Genomic DNA, 18,994 nt, shown 5'->3' on the forward strand with positions numbered 1-18,994 from the left:
GCAGTAGCCAACATGGAGGCAAGGGCAGGCACACCAGAAGTCAACCTGGATGCCAGTTAAGGCCCAGCAGTAGCCAACAAGGAGGCAAGGGCAGGCACACCAGTAGTCAACCTAGATGCCAGTTAAAGCCCAGCAGTAGCCAACAAGGAGGCAAGGGCAGACACACCAGTAGTCAACCTAGATGCCAGTTAAGGCCCAGCAGTAGCCAACAAGGAGGCAAGGGCAGGCACACCAGTAGCCAACAAGGAGGCAAGGGCAGGCACACCAGTAGTCAACCTAGATGCCAGTTAAGGCCCAGCAGTAGCCAACAAGGAGGCAAGGGCAGGCAAACCAGTAGTCAACCTGGATGCCAGTTAAGGCCCAGTAGTAGCCAACAAGGAGGCAAGGGCAGGCACATCAGTAGTCAACATGGAGGCCAGTACAGGAGCAGCAGTAGTCAACATGGAGGCCAGTTCAAGGGCAGCAGTAGTCACCATGGAGGCAAGGGCAGGCACAGCAGTAGTCAACATGGATGCCAGTGAAGGCCCAGCAGTAGCCAATATGGAGGCCAGTGAAGGCCAAGCACTAGGCAAGATGGAGGCCAGGGCAGGAGTAGCAGTTGTAATGGGGTGACATGAGCAGCAGAAGCAGAATAATGAGGTTCATGGACAGGCGAGAGGTAGCAGCAGCAGCAGGAATGGTGGAATGACAAGTAAGGTCTAGTTTACAGATAGGCCGTAATAGATGCAGAAAAGGTCCTACATCTTGGTGACAACAGGACCTTATCCTACTCTGTGGTATCAGGAGCAGGTGTCACAAAGTCCTTATCTATCCATGTGGTGTTCATTTTGATGAAAGTCAGACGTTCCACACTATCGCAGGACAATCTGGTTCTCCTGGGACTCCACAGCATACTGCCAATGGGTACTGCCTCCATCCTCGTCATCCTCCTCATAGCCCTGCATATTCTCCTCTGGCCCCCCTCTGGTCTGGCAGGAAGACTCATCTCCTTCTCCTCCACCTGTCTCCCCTAAAAGTTCCTGTGCGTTCAGGTCCTCCTCCTCCTCCTCAACTTCCTCTCCCTCCTCTTCCGCCAAGCTGTTCCCCAGAGACCCAGGCTGCGACCGTGGCAAGACCTCTTCCCCCTCACCACTGAGTCGCATCAGCATCAGCTCCAGTACATGAAGCATAGGTATGATGGCGCTCAGTCCTGTGTCTTGGCCACTGACCAGAAAGGTGGCCCCCTAAAAGGGTCGTAGCAAGTGGCAGGTGTCACGTATGAGCTGCCACTGGCTGAGCTCCAGGTTACACAGGGGAGTCGCCGTGTCCGTCTGCATCAAGAGGAAATCAGTCAAGGCCTTCCTCTGCTCATAGAGCCGGTCCAGCATGTGGAGGGTGGAGTTCCACTGCGTGGCTACATCGCAAATAAGACGATGGTTGGAAAGACCATTCCTCAGCTGCAGGTCGAGGAGGACGTGGTGAGAGCGACTTGAATGGCTGAAATAGTTACACAGCTTTCGAGCCATTGAAAGTGTGTAACTACTAGGTTTAAAACATGTGCAATACACGGGTCGTGCCTCACACCTACTTGACGCAGCGCGGAGAGTATGTTGCTCCCATTGTCACTCACCACCATCCCAACTTTAAGATGGCGTGGAGTCAGCCACAAGAGGATTTCTGTCTCGAGCAGGCGGTGCAGCTCTTCCCCTGTGTGTCTCCTTTCACCCAGGCTGGCTAGGTGCAGCACAGCGTGACACCTCCGTGCTACATCCAAGTGGTACAAGGGAGGAACACTGGTGGTTGAGGAGGTTTTGGACCTACTGGAGGAGGTGGAGGAGGACCGCGACACAGGAACACTGCTGTGACAATGGGGTGGTGTCATCGCCCTTCCCTGGCCAAGTTGCTGGGGTTCCGCCGGCCATATTACATTTACCCACTGAGCAGTAATGGACATATACTGCCGTTGCCCGTAATTACAGCTCCAGATATCTGTGGTTAAATGTACATGTCTGCTCACTGAATGGCTCAGCGAGTCAGCAACCTTTTCGCGAACATAGCTATACATGGGCGGGATAGCTGTGTTGGAAAAGTAGTGTCGACTCGGCACCTTCCACCGTGGCTCTGCACACGAGATCAGTTCATGGAAAGGTGCCAGCTGTGGGATTGCTGGGTGCATATGTCTGCCTCCGGTATAGGGACTCCATGATGACAGGCTGCCTACTGCTAGCAACACAGAGGAGGTCTGACTCTGTGAAAGGCCCCCCTGACTACTGCTGCTTCCTGCTGCTGTTGACCGCGGGTATGCCTGGGCCTGCTGTGACCCACTATCTCTCAGGCGGAAAGGTGGTGGCGCTTCATATGGGCAGCCATGGCGCTGGTGCCAGAATGGCGACAGATGACTACATAGGTATCCTCCGGGCACTTTTTAAAAAACTGCCACACAGGAGAGGTGTAGAGTCTAGTATCGACAGGCTGTGAGGATGGGCGGGCGCTGCCGATACTAGGACCTGCAGTGGAGGAGGTTTCCCCAGTGGTCATCTGCTTGTCCCGACTATGCTTCCGACTTGTTAGTTGACTACTGCTGCCTGTCTGCTCTTTAGTTGTGGCGGGCCTGCTGACGGACGGATTACCGGTTGACGAATCCATCGAATAAGCCAAATCTTGCCGTGGATCCCATGTAACATCCGATGTAGCATCATCCTGTTCCAAAATTATACTATCATCCTCATTAGGCTCTTGCCCAGCCCCCTCTCATCTACTGCCTACTGCTCTCCTGCCAGGCCTAACATTGGCCTGCTCTGATATCGCCTCTGACACAGCTATGCCCTGCACTTGATTGTCCCCTGTCTCTTCCCCCACGTGCTCATCATCATCAAAGAGCAGTTCGCTGCTCATAGACGCCAACAGTTCCCTAGCAGGCGGCGGGTCAAAAGTTACTGGGATGTTGCTGAGGATGTCAGATGAGCAAAGAACGGACACATGAAATGACACAGAAGGGCACTTATATAGTGCAGTATTCAGGATAAAAAATAGAGCAAAATGTCCTTACAAGAATAAAACTAACCTTATAATGTTGTGCAAACAATAGGCACAACACTAGTAGTGCTTAAATGGAAAGTCCGCAGCCAGGAATTTAGTGTACAGCCGCCGTCTCCCGTCTCGATGTCACCGCTCGCAGAAACTTGAAGAAAGGACTGTAGATAGCTGATAGAGCCTCAGCGCTGGACTTGTAGAATGCACTCTCCAGTTCTAAATGTATTATTAAAATAACTTGTTTTATTGAGCAACGCGTTTCGGCGACGGACTGCCGCCTTTATCAAGCTCCTGTAACATGTATACAAGGGATCACTCTTATACACTCCATATGATTATGTCCCCTCCCACCTTTGGGCGGAGAGATGATACTGCCTGACCTACACATAACATCTATATAATCACTTGAATACAGAAAAAAAGATAGTAAACTGAGTGAACTCAAACCATACATCTCCATAAACTATAAAAAAAAACTTACAGAAAGCCGCTCACAGCAGAGTATTCACATCCACACATGGCTTAGGTGATCATACTACAAGCCATGCACCTCTGAGACTTCACTTCCTTTGAGGTCAGTGAAAGGAATTCCAAGCTATTAACTCACTGTCTGCTAGATCGTGCTTCAGATCTTGCAACTTAAGCAAGTGTTTCCAGCCTCAGGTCCTGCAGCTTGGGCAAGTGCAGTGACCAAGCTGTTAACACTTCACACGCCGGATTAGCACTGTAAGCCACCTAGCTCTGGAGAGTACACTGACCAACATTGCTTGGCAGAGTCCAGAGCTGCTGACCTGCAGGTCACCGGACCCACCTGACTCTTTTGGGGTTTTTTTGTGTGTTTTTCTTTTAGTTTTTTTTTTATCTTATTTTAGTTTTTTTTATTATTTCTTTAGGTTTTTTTAGTTTTTTTTTTGTTTCTTTCTTTTTGAGTGTTTTTTTTACTTATTTATTTTTTGTGTGTGTGTTTTTGAGTTTTTCTTTTTGTGTTTTTTTTGTGTTGTGTGTGTTTTAAGTTTTTTTCTATTTGAGTTTTTTGGGGGTTTCTTAGTTCTTGTGTTTCTTATCTCTGGTTCCTTTATTTTACATTCTTTTATCAATTATGTGCGTGTGTGGGGACTTGTGTTTATATTGCACGGACCCACATGCAAGCACGCACATGTAGACATATAAATGATTTGAATTTTAATTCATATTTATATTTTACTATCTTTTGATTGATCATAGTTTTATTCATATAATTTTAGCAGTGTCTTATCCTCTATTTATTATTAATATTCTTTTCTAGCTATTTTTCCTAAGTAATAGGTCAGGTGACCTGCAGGTCAGCAGCTCTGGACTCTGCCAGAGCTAGGTGGCTTACAGTGCTGATGCGGCATGTAAAGTGTTAACAGCTTGGTCACTGCACTTCTTCTTTCCCTTCTTTCTAGAATGGCGGCTGCCATTTTAAAAAGCAAGAAAAAAAAATCTGAACGGAATTCCAAAAATCCGAATCCGATCGGACTCCCAAACCGGTCGGACCGGTTTGCTCATGTATAGCCACAGCCTATCTCACATACTGTATCCTCTGCATCTACGGCCATAGACTTCAAGAACAATACAGGACTGGTTAGAGGTGGATTTCCACCAACATACTTTTTCTCCACTTAATGTATTACAAACAGCACAAATAACAGAGAATTATTTAATGAATTTTTAATGAATTTTCAATGAAAGATCAACTATCCAACATCCCATTTAATATGCAGTAGATGCTGAAATCCCTGCTGCCAGCACTGTATTTAAACAATTGGCGGCTTGCAAGGGCCATGCAAACGGACAACAATTATATCTATATTAGTGATGAGCGAATAGTGAAATATTCGAATATTCGATATTCGTACGAATATCTCCTGAATATTTGAATATTCGATCCCATTAAAGTCTATGTGAACAAGTATTCGATTATTTAAAAACATGTATTCTACCATAGTACAGAAAGTGGTGGCTCCCAGCTCTATAAAAAATTTATAACTTTATTAAACGAGCATCTTAAAATAACAAACAAGCTAATAAAAACATCAGCGCGGACGCGTTGCAAGGTTTCACCTCTTAATCATGGCTAGGAAGGGGCGGTTGCCATCAGTGTAAAATGATATGATGCAGTTATACTATGGAATACTGTATATATGTTTTTCTCTCAAATTGTAACTACACTTGTCTGATTAAGTTTGTAAACTAAAGATTGTGAGCCTGATGGATATAAAAGGTGGTAATGGACTCCCTTAGCACTTGAGGTTGCTTACAGAATGGTAGAGATGCAACCTGAAAAAATATGAACATGATATATATATCTAGTCAATCAAAAAGAAATCATAAACACAGGTATAAGCTAGAGATGAACGTGTGTTTAATTGCCATTGCTAAAAAGAATATGCATTGTAGCAGTCTCCTAAATTGAAAAGGAGCTCGTTCTCTGATGCCACCTTTCAGAGATCCTTCCTGTAAGAGTGAAGCATTGATTTCAAGGTATGCAACTCTTTTTCCGGTTGAGAGACAGCTACTTTTCATATCTTTTTTTTTTCTAAATTCCCACTGGAGTATATATGTTCTTCACATGCCTTTTGGCGCTCTTCTCAACATGTCGACATGGTATTACACATATGTGTATGTATTTATTAAATATTTGATATCTATTGATTATTGTATACATCGTTTTGTTTAAGTAGCCCATTTTAGAAGGGGAACTGTTGAAATGTCCTTCAAAACACTGAAAAAGCTCTGTAGCTCTTACAGATTACTGGCATCATAAACTGGATCTATATTTAACAGTGCCTAGGTAATAGTCACTGATAATGTAAATCTCACATGACTGCTCTGGAATATTGCTTGTATTGTTCCTGCTGCATACGTAAAGGTAAATAAAGTTATACATTATTCAGTTCCTTTTAAGCGCATTGACACCTCCCTTGGGCTTTTCCATATTTTATTCTATACTAGCATTCCATGGATTTAATCTCAACACTGATCAAAAAAAAAAAAAAGACTCTATATTGTGAAGTAAACACAACAGTGTACTTTGCAGGTGCTATTTGTAAAATTGCTATATGTAAAATTGTAAATTCTGTATGATATATATATATATTGAAAGACCTAGTCTTTGTATTTAACCCGTTTTCCCATGAAATCACCCAGCCTACAAAGAGCATACATACCCTTAAGCATTAAAGCTCTATAAATGAAAACAGAGTTCATGTTTTAGCCTTTTCTCATACCTTATGAGCCCATTGGTTTTGTATCTGTTAGTGTACTGTGGGCGGGCGGCAGAACATTACCATACCACCTGACCCAAGTTCACTTACAAGGTCTAAGTAACATTTCATTCATGGTGAAAAGCTATATTTCTTCTTATACCAAGCATACTGCTGTGTACTGAGCCGTGTTAGGGCTCAAGCTGCGGCAACAGTGCTGTCAGGGAAAGATTAATTGTTTCCTGATGCATCTCTTAATAGAAACATTTTTAATGAGTTTCACTATAAAAATTGTTGTTTGGTGCTTTATTTAAATAATATTATATTCTTTGTGGAATAACCCCTTAAGTACATCAACCCCTTCACGACCGCCATACTACTATATACAATCCTACTGCAGATGCCCTGTGCAGTAGGAACATATATAGATGTTCCTGCCATGAAGGGGCTTTTAATATGTGCGGAGTGGTATCATTGTGAGTGGCCCTGCATTCATCAATGTCCCTGGAGCTGGAGGTAATAACGTAGCTGCCTGTCACTAACCCCTTATATGCTGCAATCTATAACAATTGTATTTAAAGTAGTCAGAAATAGGCTAAGTACCAGTCACTGGCAGATTGGGACACCCGCATTACTTGGACTGAAAGATAGAGGAGTTCCCCTTATCTCCGTCCTGTTGGATTAGCAATCTTTTGATAGAGTCTGCCCTCAGGCAGGCTCTATGAGAAGTGTGCCGTTAGTACTGATCTATACTATGACATGGCATAGCATTAGGCTTTGTTCACACAGCGTGAGAGGCCGGTCGTTCCGTGACCGGCCGGGTCACAGAACAGCCGGTCTCTGAAAAGATCATCCTGGCCGGTACTGCAGTACCGGCCGGATGATCTTTCATGTTGCAAAGTTCTGATGCTGGCGTATCTGAGCGCACCCACGCATATACTATGTGTATACAAAACACTAAACCCTCAGGCCGAAGCCCGGGGTACAATATCCCTTTACACAACACCACCCAATAAATAAAATATAACTTTTAATTCATATATATTAAAATAATAGGTGAACAAGTTAAAGTCACAATACACCGAGGATGTTAGCTCAATATCCTAATCTATTGGAGATATAATTATCTTCATATCTGTGTCTCGGCATAGCCTGCAGCTACTATGCCAAACATATAGAGCTTATGCTGGATGAATGCTGCCTCTCTACATGTTTTGTTGCAACAGCAAAGTCATCAAGAAAAAAAAGTTGGGTGGGGTTGAATATTTATTGGACAGGGGTTGGAAGAAGTTTGCTTGAACCGACTATCCAGTAATTCCACTAAGGAGGGACCCCACTGACCAGCAACACTGGGTTAACTTCACCCGAAGCCCACACAGACTGGTTTGGAAGCACACTTCACAATGTTTTAAATGCACACTGCTCTGCTTTGGCAGCATGATTCACAGTGAATCTAGCTTTGCTCATCTCTATTCGCTATCTATGTAATCACTTAAATAAAAGTTGAGAAAAGACATGTCTGTATGTATTATAGAAATAGAACAAGCTACTTTTATCGGTTTTACAGATGGAAAATACCCATAAAAGACATTGGGGGAGATTAATCAAACTGGTGTAAAGTAGAATTGTCTTAGTTGCCCCAAGCAACCAATCAGCGTTCACCTTTTTATTTTCAAAAGAATCTGTGAAGAAAGGAAAGTGAAAGCTTATTGGCTGCTTGGGGCAACTAAGACAATTCTACTTTATACCAGTTTGATAAATCGCCCACCATTGTCTATTGAAAAATGAAGAAGTAATTTCCAGTAGGGGGGAAAAAAATCTCCATAGTGCCACCTACTAGAGGTAACTTCCCTTGAAATTGATGACTATTAAAAAATCTTAAAGGGGTTATCCAGCCCTACAAAAACATGGCCACTTTTTTCCCTCTCTTGTCTCCAGTTCAGGTGTGGTTTGCAATTAAACTCCATTTTCTTCAATGGAACTGAGTTTGAAACCCCACCCAATCTGGAGACAAGAGAGGGGGAAAAGTGGCCATGTTTTTGTAGCGCTGGATAACCTCTTTAAGGTTACAAACCCACTTGGCGGGTCTGCAGCGAGTCTCCATGCTGCGTTTTTGCAGCGAGACTCGCTGCAGATCCCGGCCCTATGCTTTTAATGGCAGACAAACACGCAGCAGGGATGTACATCCCTGCTGCGAGTTTGTCTGCAGCCCTTCCCATTAACCCCCCGGCCGCCGGAGCTGATACTTCACCTGATCCCGGCTCCGGCGGTTCCCGATGTCTTCAGCAAGCCGGAGCGGGGACCAGGTGAAGTATATGCTCCAGCCAGCCGCCCGCAGCCCCGGCCGCCCGATCGCACGCCCCCCCGCAATCGGGTGGCCGGGGGCGATCGGGTGGCCGGGGCTGCGGGGGAGCGATTGGGCGGCCGGGGCTGCGGGGGGGCGGCCGGGGCTGCGGAGGGGCGATCGGGCGGCCGGGGCTGCGGGGGGGCGATCGATCGGGCTGCGGGGGGGGCGATCGGGCGGCCGGGGCTGCGGGGGGCGGCCGGGGCTGCGGGGGGGCGATTGGGCGGCCGGGGCTGCGGGCGGCTGGCTGGAGCATATACTTCACCTGGTCCCCGCTCCGGCTTGCTGAAGACATCGGGAACCGCCAGAGCCGGGATCAGGTGAAGTATCAGCTCCGGGGGGTTAATGGGGTGGGCTGCAGACAAACTCGCAGCAGGGATGTACATCCCTGCTGCGTGTTTGTCTGCCATTAAAAGCATAGGGCCGGGATCTGCAGCGAGTCTCGCTGCAAAAACGCAGCATGGAGACTCGCTGCAGACCCGCCAAGTGGGTTTGTAACCTAAAGGTAACTTCACAAGTACAGGATCCACAGCTGATTTTGCTGCAAACTTGCAGCGTGAAATCCGCTGCGGATCCGGTATGCGTGAAGCTACCTTAAAACTTTATTTGGGATGTATGCCGAGACAGAAACTACTGTTCACAGCTGTTTTGGGATTTAATTTCTTAGAGCCCATAAGACCCTTTAACTCAGGCTGCTCTTTATTCTCTTTATATGTAGGTTGAGAAAGGCAGAGGCCATACTTCTATCTATCTATCTATCTATCTATCTATCTATCTATCTATCTATCTATTCTACCTATTTGTCTGTCTGTCTGTCTATCTATCTATCTATTCTTCCTACTTTTCTATCATCATCATCAATAGTGTCTTTTTGCCTATTTAAATAATTTTTAATAAATTTAAATAATAATTAATATGTATAAGCTGCTTTAGTATTTTATAAGAATTTAATGGAGGTATATGCTTTTATATTATTTTGTAGAGTGCTTTCACACAATGTAAACCTAAGTTAATACAACAAACATTAAAACTTGAGGCTTATACTTGATTAGGAATTAGTGTTGTCTGCTGAATTAAATTATTACCTTGAATCATGCAAGAAAGCAAATTATAGCTGGCATGGTTTAAAATGAAATCTAGTATTAATCCCTTTTTAATTGCTATCATTATGATCTATATAGCTTATTAACTCACATTTGAACATACTATCGGCCTATTAAATAGTTTTGTCTCCTGACTGTTATTATCTTAGTATTGCCAATTTTAATATAGCACCTGCACATTTTACTTTTTCTTTTTTTTTTTTAACTATGATCAGAGTAGTTACAAGTAGTTATTGTTTTATTGTCTATTCTACATATAAAAGCTAGTAGGTGTTTGATTGCATTTAATATTGCAAATTTCTCTATATCTATCGATCATTTGTGTTCATATACATAACCCTTTTTTTGGATGCAGTTATTGTACTTTATCACTTGTTTTTTAGCTTGTATTTTATGGTAAAAAATATAGATAGTATTAAGCATTCAGAGTTAAGGCCCTATTACACGATCTGATTGTTCGCTGCTCACTGCTGGAGCTATTACACACAGACAGCGAGCGGGTAAGAGTGGAGGGCCGTGGGGAGCTGTGAGAGGGGCTCCCCGGACAATCTTCAGATCACCTAGCGAGCCCATAGGAGTTAGCGGCGGTCTGCTGCCTCGGCTCCTCGGCCAGCAGACCATGGCTATTGGTCAAATTTTTTTCAACCTGTTGAAAGACAAGGATCAACTGACATCATGCGCGTCGGCTGATAGTTGACTTTTACCTTGAGCTTGGCCTAATATGGACGATAATCGCTTGGTGTAATAGGGCCTTTAGTGAAAATCCTGCTTTATCACAAAACCATGTTAAAAAAAGTACAAAATAAAACCACATTTTCAACCTGTAGATTTTTACTCAAGGGAAACAACATCCAAATGGACAACATTGGTGACATGGAACATAAGTGTGCTGTAGACCCACGAGTAAATGAACAGTGAGAACGAGTAATGGTCATAAGTAGGGACGGTCCAAACCTGCCGAGGTTCGGGTTCGTATGAACCCGAACGCTCGGCAGCAGATTCCCGGTGTCTGCCCGCTGGGTGGAGTGGGCGGATCCAGCGGGAGTAACACCCTGAAAACTGGGATACAGCCTATGGCTATTGCTGTATCCTAGTTTTCCAAGCGGTCCTCCCGCTGGATACACCCGCTCCACGGAGCAGGCAGACAGCGGGAATCATTACAGAGGGTTCGGGTTCGTACCATCCCTAGTCATAAGTGGATGTTTGAAAAACACTGTGCGAGGTTTTAGTAACTAGAATGTAGCATAAAGGTACCGTATGTGCACAAGGCATATGGAGTCTCTAGTGAAAGCTCAACTTTCATTTTACCAGGGCTAAAAGCTGAGCTGTGATTGGTTGCTGTGGGCAGTTTACACCAATGTATATTTTACACCCTTTGATAAATCTTCCCCTAAAAGCCTAATTACCAATAAAACACACTATATTGACATTCCACCATCAAAACACACCAAAGAAACCTTTAACAGTATAGGTAGAATTTGTTCTAACAAATTACATACCGTATTGGCATAGGCCAACCAGATAAAAATAAAAATTCAAGGTGCTAAAATGTAGCTATTTACTAACTATAGTAATTTATATATAACTCTAATAATTGCCCCAAAAGGCAGTTCATTGCCATAACCTATACGGTATGGTTAACTACAACTAAAAAATTGCAGTATAAAAATTCTAATCTGTATTACCACAAATCATATTCATTGTCTATAGTATATATTCATGGAATTTCTGTCAAGGAGTACACAAACATAAATCATAAATGTTTTGTTATTGCAGTGTGAATATACTCCTAACCTTGTACTTAAAGGGAACCAATTACGTTAAAAATGGCTATTAAGCTCAGGAAGTATTCTGGTAAATCATTCAGCACACTTCCCATCCTCCGTCCCTGCAAATGAAAACTTAAAATCTTACTTTTACAGACTGGCGCGCTGTATGGTAATCACCGCCAAGTAGTCATCTGGGCGGTGTGCTGTGGGAAGGTAGTCATGGTCGCCTGGGCAGTTCAGAGATGTAATCACGCCCCTCTGGGTGTGAGGGGCATTATTCAAACTCCAATGAGGCTGTGACATCCTCCAGAGGCATGCTGTAGCGTTCGGCAGCGCACCGGCATTCTCATCACGCCGGCCATTATTTGGCCGTTATTTGTTTTGAGGATTAAACAACGGCTGTTGTTTTGAATATAAATTGCATTAAAGTCTATAGACAATGGCCAGAAACAATTAACATGATCATTACTTCAACAGTCGTTGTTCAATATACACTGTGTGAAACAACGGCTGTTATTTGCATTGACTTTAATGGAAATCATTGCAGAAAAGAACGGATGTTGTTTTAATTGAGAACAATGGCTGTTCTTTTCATAGAAAGTACACTGTGTGAACATTGCCTAAAAGTGAAACTCCACAAAGAGACAGAGATTTCCCATTCCGACCAACATTTTTATTTATCTATTTATTTTTCAATTTTCACGTTATATTTTATGATAAAGTCTCAGTGAAATTTAATGGAAACGTTCATATAAATAGGCAAAATTAGGATCCGACTTGATATATGATTCATGTTTAGTTGATTTCCCTAAGATATCATTATACATGAAGAAATTATACCTAAATGAAAAATATTGACAAAAAGAATCTTTAATGTAACCTAATTATAACATATTATCATAAACATTATTACAGTGTAAAGCCAGATGCTCACGTCTTTCTTAGAATGCTTTTTATTCTCCACTTAATTATGCAAAATAGGATATTTCTTTCTTAAAGCAATAATTTACTTACATCAATTTCAAGAGTCCCAATGTGTATGAGATGCTTGAACATATGTAGCAACATGTAATGTTTTTTAACTACAAAGACGATTAGTGCACAAACATATGTTAAATAATGTCAGGGGTGCCAAAATGTATTTATATGTTCTCCCAGGAAATGCTCCCTATACAATGAAAACAGTACATTTATGACTAACTAGACCCGATACTGAATGATAATTTTACTTTTCTGAAACATAGAATAATTTCGCAAAGTCGACTTTGGGTACCTTTTAATCCAATAGGTCTTTGGAGTTATTTGGTCCAATATGTGTATGCCATTTTGAGGTCTCATAGGAGTGTATCCAATTTTGTCAAGTTCTTTAATCCCCAGCCAGCATTTTAAATGTCAAATTGTAGCTGGTAATAACAAAATTGATAGATTTTCTAAATACTGGTGGAAAAAGTATCCTTTATTTTGTGTTTATACACAATGTTGCAATCGATTAAGCTATTACATTTTAATTACATTATTACATTTTAAGTGGTCAATAAAGTGTTCCTCTTTTTAGAAGTAGCACATATATAAAAGAGTGCCTTAGTAAAGAAGCAATGGCTTTGTGGAGTTAAGAAGCAATGGCTTTTTTGTATATATATAAAAAAAAACTGTCTCACTCAGGATATGGAGAGCTTGTAGTAGTACCAGCACAATAATAGTAAACCCTTCCTGCCAGATTAATTCTGCATGGCGTAAACGTGAGCAGTACATGACAGGGATGACACGGGCGCATGATTTGTGCCCGTGTCATCCGCGTGCGGGGGGAGGGGGTGGCTTACAGTGATAGTCGGGCAGTTAACCCTATAGGTGCTGCGATCAGTGCGATTGCAGCACCTATAGTGCTGCAAGAAGGGAGAATCCTGGGAGATCGCACAGCCTCGATGGTTGCTGTGACGTCAAGAGGCCTGATGCCTCCTGGTATCTCAGCTACGGTGGCTGATCAGGCTCAGCCAAAGGCTGAGTGATCAGCTTTGCCTACTACAGGCATTATGCATTGCAGTGCTGATCAGCACTGCAATGCAATATGCCTGTAATCAGGCAATTTACATAGTGAATTCCCCATGGGGGGACAATAAATTAAAGTATAAAAATAAAAACGTAAAATTAAAAACACAAACAAATATTAATAATAAATTTAAATTCATATATAATCCCAATAGCCCCCAATACAATAATGTTTGAAAAATTTTAAAAATAAAAAAGTACACATATTTAGTAATAAAGCTGACAATAAAATTATTACATGATTAAATCTGCGCAGCGACCGCAGAAAATTTTAAAATAATACTATTTTTTTTTCAAGAAAAAATTGCATTTTTCACAATTTTTTTTTTTTTGCATATCGGACAAAATTTACCACTAATCTTAAGTACAATATGTCACAAAAAAACCTCAGAATCAAAAAGAAAAGTTATAGCAACATGTAGCTACAAACGCATAAAGTGAGACTGGTTGGATTTGAAAATGGGCTCTGGTCCTGAAAGACAAAATCAGTCTGGTCCTAAAAGGGTTAATAACAATATTATTAAACAACAACAACAACAACAGCAGCAGCGATAATAATACCAGAATGATATACTAATTTCTTTTTCACAATAGAGAAGTGAGGGCCCTGCTCACAAGAGCTTACAATCTCTGAGAAATACATTGAAGACAAAAAGCAGAAAGTGGATTATTTATCCAATGGTCCAGCCTAGGTGGATGAACCAGTCCCCAACCAATCTCTGAAGATAAGAGTGCATGAAGCATAAAGGGATGTAGGAGGAATAAAAGTGCTTGTTTGTGGGTGGGGCAGAATGTAGTGATAGTAGGGAATGTTCTACGTATGCATGTAAAAATACCTATTAGGGCACATTTAAAAATGTGGATGTTGGATACAAATCTGATAGTTTAGGGTGTTGAATTCAAAAGATTTGGTGCAGCATGAGCAAATTTTTGGAGATGGTAGTGAGAAGTTCAGATTATGGAAGTTAGTTTTAGGTCAATATAAGAATGTAGAGCACTGGTAGGATGGTAGACAGATTTAGGAACGAGATGTTTGGAAGTGCAAAAGTGGGCAAAAGTGAGATATTTAAATGATATTCTAAACTGAGTGGGCAACCAATACCCTGATTGGCACAGGAGAAGTCATTGATTTAGTGGTTGGACAGGAAGATGAGCCTTGCTGCAGAAATTGAGATAAAAGTTTAGAAAAAGGAACACAACTAACTGCACTAGAATGGTCTCTGTGTCTCCTGGGACAAAACAGGTTAGATTAATCTAAACTGCTTATAGTTCCCTTTTAATACCTTCTTTTTTAGAACATTATTATTTATCCATTTCCCATGCTTAGGTTATAATTAGATTATAATTTGTCAAATGCAAACATTAACATTCATTAGAATTAAATTGTCTATTTTCTAAAAAGATTTGAAAGGGTGGGTACTAAGTGAGTAAGTGGCTAGTAATCTCTCCCGTCCTCTGCCCATCTTTCATATACACAGCAACGTTGGGCATGACCTAGCGCTTCTGTCTTCTTTATGGAGAGGGAAGGAATAAACTGCTATGACTGCTGCTTATCCCTCAGAGAACAAAGGGTTCGGAAAGTTTTTTTCCATCATGCCCGACTTCTATTTCTAGCGACATATCCTGTGAATGGCTGGTTGGAAGAGACCCATACACCTTACAATGATGGCTGTGAGCAACAGATAAGTATAAGGTATACTGAGACATTAAGTAATAAATGAGTGATTTATGAGTGATGAATGAGTAATGACTGACAAGAATAAGCTTAAACATAATGCTCTCAACATTATCATTATAAAAGCATTGCTTATCGAAGGGGTTTCCAGGGACTAAAACATTGATGACCTATGCTTATAAACTTTTGAGCAGTCAATCACTTTTGTGTTATAGAGGAAGGGCAGACATTTCTATTATAAATGCAAAGTCTATATTGACACTATTTGATCCTTTTATCCTCTAGGGTCAATACTGAAAATTTCCACTTGTGTAAAGCTATTTTGACAAAGTTAAAACAAACCAACAATGTTTCAACATTGTAAAACAATCTTATAAAAAGTAATTTCTTGGTTTTATTACTATAAGACAGGGAGATATACTGTTATATTTGGTCTTTTTTTTTTTTGTAGATTTGTACATATTAAACTCAGGTTGTATTTTCCCAGTGATAAATAAACAGAAATTTCACAGATAAAGAGACATAGCACAGATAATAATAATAATAATAATAATAATAATACCAAGAATGTAGATTTCTGAGTACTTGGACTAAAAAAGTTTTAATGCACAATTTTTGTTGAAATTCAGGCAGCTCCATATTACAGTAGGTGCAACATACTGTATCAGCACTAGAGTTTAACCCCTTAAGGACAGAGCCAATTTCGATTTTTGCGTTTTGGTTTTTTCCTCCTTGTGCATCAAAGGCCATAGCACTTGCATTTTTCCACCTAGAAACCCACATGAGCCCTTATTTTTTGCGTCACTAATTGTACTTTGCAATAACAGGCTGAATTTTTGCATAAAGTATACTGCGAAACCAGAAAAAAAATTCAAAGTGTGGTGAAATTGAAAAAAAAAACGCATTTTGTTTATTTGGGGGAAATGTGTTTTTACGACATACGCCCTGGGGTAAAATTGACTTGTTATGCACGTTCCTCAAGTCGTTACGATTAAAATGATATGTAACATAAATAACTTATATTGTATCAGATGGCCTGTAAAAAATTCAAACCATTGTCAACAAATATACATTCCTTAAAATCGCTCCATTCCCAAGCTTATAACGCTTTTATCCTTTGGTCTATGGGGCTGTGTGAGGTGTCATTTTTTGCGCCATGATGTGTTCTTTCTATTGGTACCTTGATTGCGCATATACGACTTTTTGATCGCGCAATTTTGCACTTTGGGATTTCTTTGCGCTTACACGGTTTACCGTACGAGATCAGGAATGTGATTAATTAATAGTTCGGGCGATTACGCACGCGGCGATAGAAAACATGTTTGTTTATTTATTTATTTGTTTACTTTTATTTATAACCTGGGAAAAGGGGGGTGATTCAGACTTTTATTAGGGGAGGGGGCTTTTTATTGACAACAACACTATATTTTTTTTTTTACACATATACTAGAAGCCCCCCTAGGGGACTTCTAGTATATACACTTTGATCTCTCATTGAGATCTCTGCAGCATAGATATGCTGCAGAGATCCATGAGATCCAGAGATCCATGACATCTTGGAGCGGTCCCCGGACGGCTTCAGAAACGGAGATCGCTCCTCCGGGATAACATCCCGGAGGAGCGATCTCCGCCACTAGACACCAGGGAGACGCTGGATCCGGTAATCGGATGCAGCTGTCATGTTTGACAGCTGCATCTGATTACTGTATTAGCAGGCACGGCGATCGGACCGTGCCCCCTAATACCTCCCGGGCAACAAGCGGCACCCGGGACCGCCGCAGTTCAGAGCGGAGTCGCCGTGCGGCCCCACTCTGAACGCCCTTACCGGCAATAGGGCGTACCTATACGCCCTTTGTCGTTAAGGGGTTAATCTAATCCCTATACATTGCAAAAACCCAAGAATCTTATATACCTGATAAGGACTATATAGTTGGTAAAACATATGGCCTTCCCCAAAAGACATTTAAGAAATGGAGTCTAAAATCGAGCACCACTGATCGTCCTATATAGGACCAAAACCTCTTTTTCACTGATACACTAAGGCGTAAGTACCATTTTTAAACCAGCATAAGGAGGCAGACCCCCGCACCACTATGCTCCGCTTCCCTTGGACTCTCCACAATATGATCTCTGCTGTCTGAAGGTGTTTCTGGATTAAAGGTAATCAATCACGCCGAGTATGCCCCTAATGATAAGAAAATGTGCTGGTATATCACCCAAAACTACAAATGCAGACAAGGCACTACCATGAAAATTAATATAACTAATAAAGAACTGAACAATAATTCCTGGAGTGCTCAAACCCGATTTAGCATAGAAAAGCACAATATAGTACTACAAGAAAGAGCATGCCAAAAACATCGGTGGCACTTCCAATAAGAGGTATAAAGAAATAAATCAATTAAGATGAAAAAAGGTATACTTTATTGGTACAAAGAAGCAAGTGAGACACACTAGATAAAAGCACTTAAAATACACAAACAAGACCAAACACTGTACCGTGTACAGTAGGCACGGCACAAGGACAAGCCGACATGTGTGTATGAGGGATCCTCACTGGTCAAAGTAATGTAAAGTGAAATGGACACAAGTACAAGAGTGACGCATGGTAAATGAAAAAATCCGAGGCTTAAAGAAATGTGTATCACCAGATAGAAGGATCCATGTCGGCGTCCACAGAACCCCACGCATTCCGTCCCCACACGAGAAAGTCCCGTGTGTGCTAACACAAATCCACGGCCGTGAAAAATGACGACCGTAAGTTTACGCAGTGTGAACATAGCCTGAAACTGTATAAAATGTATTTATCTTTAAATACCAAGGTATATACTAAGAACATTCCTATACAATGTAAGCAACAATATAGCGTTACCAGCAGGTACCATGAATTGAAGACCGGCCATTTAACCCAAGCGGACCCAAAGAGTCCATTTGTAATAATAAATTAATTTCCTTTTTTTAATAAGTGGACCTGTCTATCTCCCCCTGCTGTTGAACTACCTAGACATTAGGGATGCACGATGCACCGAAATATCGATACTACTATCGATATTTCAGGCAAAAAACGATTCAATACCAGGATTTCCTGGTATCGATACTTCATGTTACGCTGCATAATAGTGCAGTGCATAAAGTACAGTGCAGAGAACACGGCCGGCGGCTATCTGAGCGCCGGCCGTGTTCTCTGTATGCCTCTCCCTGCCCCCTGCGGTCACCTCCGCTGCGCGGCTCTCCCTCAGCTCCCATCGGCGCCATTTTCAAATAGCCGGCACTTATGTAGATGCGGCTGTCACACTGACAGCGGCATCTAACCACTCCGTATGCAGCAGGGGTCGGCTACTGTGTGTAGCAGACCCCCGCTACCGATGTCTCTCTGAGAGAAGACTGAGAGCAGGAGGTCCCGGAGAGGAGGACGGAGGAGGCGGGTGGATGTGCAGCACATGTGAGGATAGAGCCGGCTGGCAGGTGGGGGAGGGGACGGGGCTGTGAGGAGCAGACATCAGTGATGTGGGGGGTGACAAGGGGGGGTCGGCCTTGCTCTGGCTATAGTCTGTGTGCGATCATGTGTGATCTCCTCTTCCTCAGCAATTTTGGTGATTGGTGCAGATAGCAGCTGTGTGGGCAGTCAAGGTATCTGATGCAGCAGAGCTGTCTTAGTGTTATCTGATGTAGCAGAGCTGACTTAGTGTTATCTGATGCAGCAGAGCTGTCTTAGTGATATCTGATGCAGCAGAGCTGTCTTAGTGATAGCAGATGTAGCAGAGCTGTCTTAGTGATAGCTGATGCAGCAGAGCTGTCTTAGTGATAGCTGATGCAGC

General features: G+C 42.3%; 1 protein-coding gene across 1 annotated transcript in view; it reads left to right on the forward strand.

Moving 5' to 3' along the window:
- Positions 1-408: 408 nt before the first annotated feature.
- The window catches only part of LOC138801797 (uncharacterized), a 54,646-nt gene continuing 36,060 nt past the window's right edge, over positions 409-18,994 (forward strand). The window contains exon 1 of the mRNA XM_069984894.1: positions 409-600. Within this exon, the coding sequence (XP_069840995.1) occupies positions 409-600 (192 nt within the window). The remainder of the gene's footprint in view (positions 601-18,994) is intronic.

The sequence above is a fragment of the Dendropsophus ebraccatus genome, chromosome 9, assembly GCF_027789765.1.
Source record: "Dendropsophus ebraccatus isolate aDenEbr1 chromosome 9, aDenEbr1.pat, whole genome shotgun sequence".
Classification (NCBI taxonomy): domain Eukaryota; kingdom Metazoa; phylum Chordata; class Amphibia; order Anura; family Hylidae; genus Dendropsophus; species Dendropsophus ebraccatus.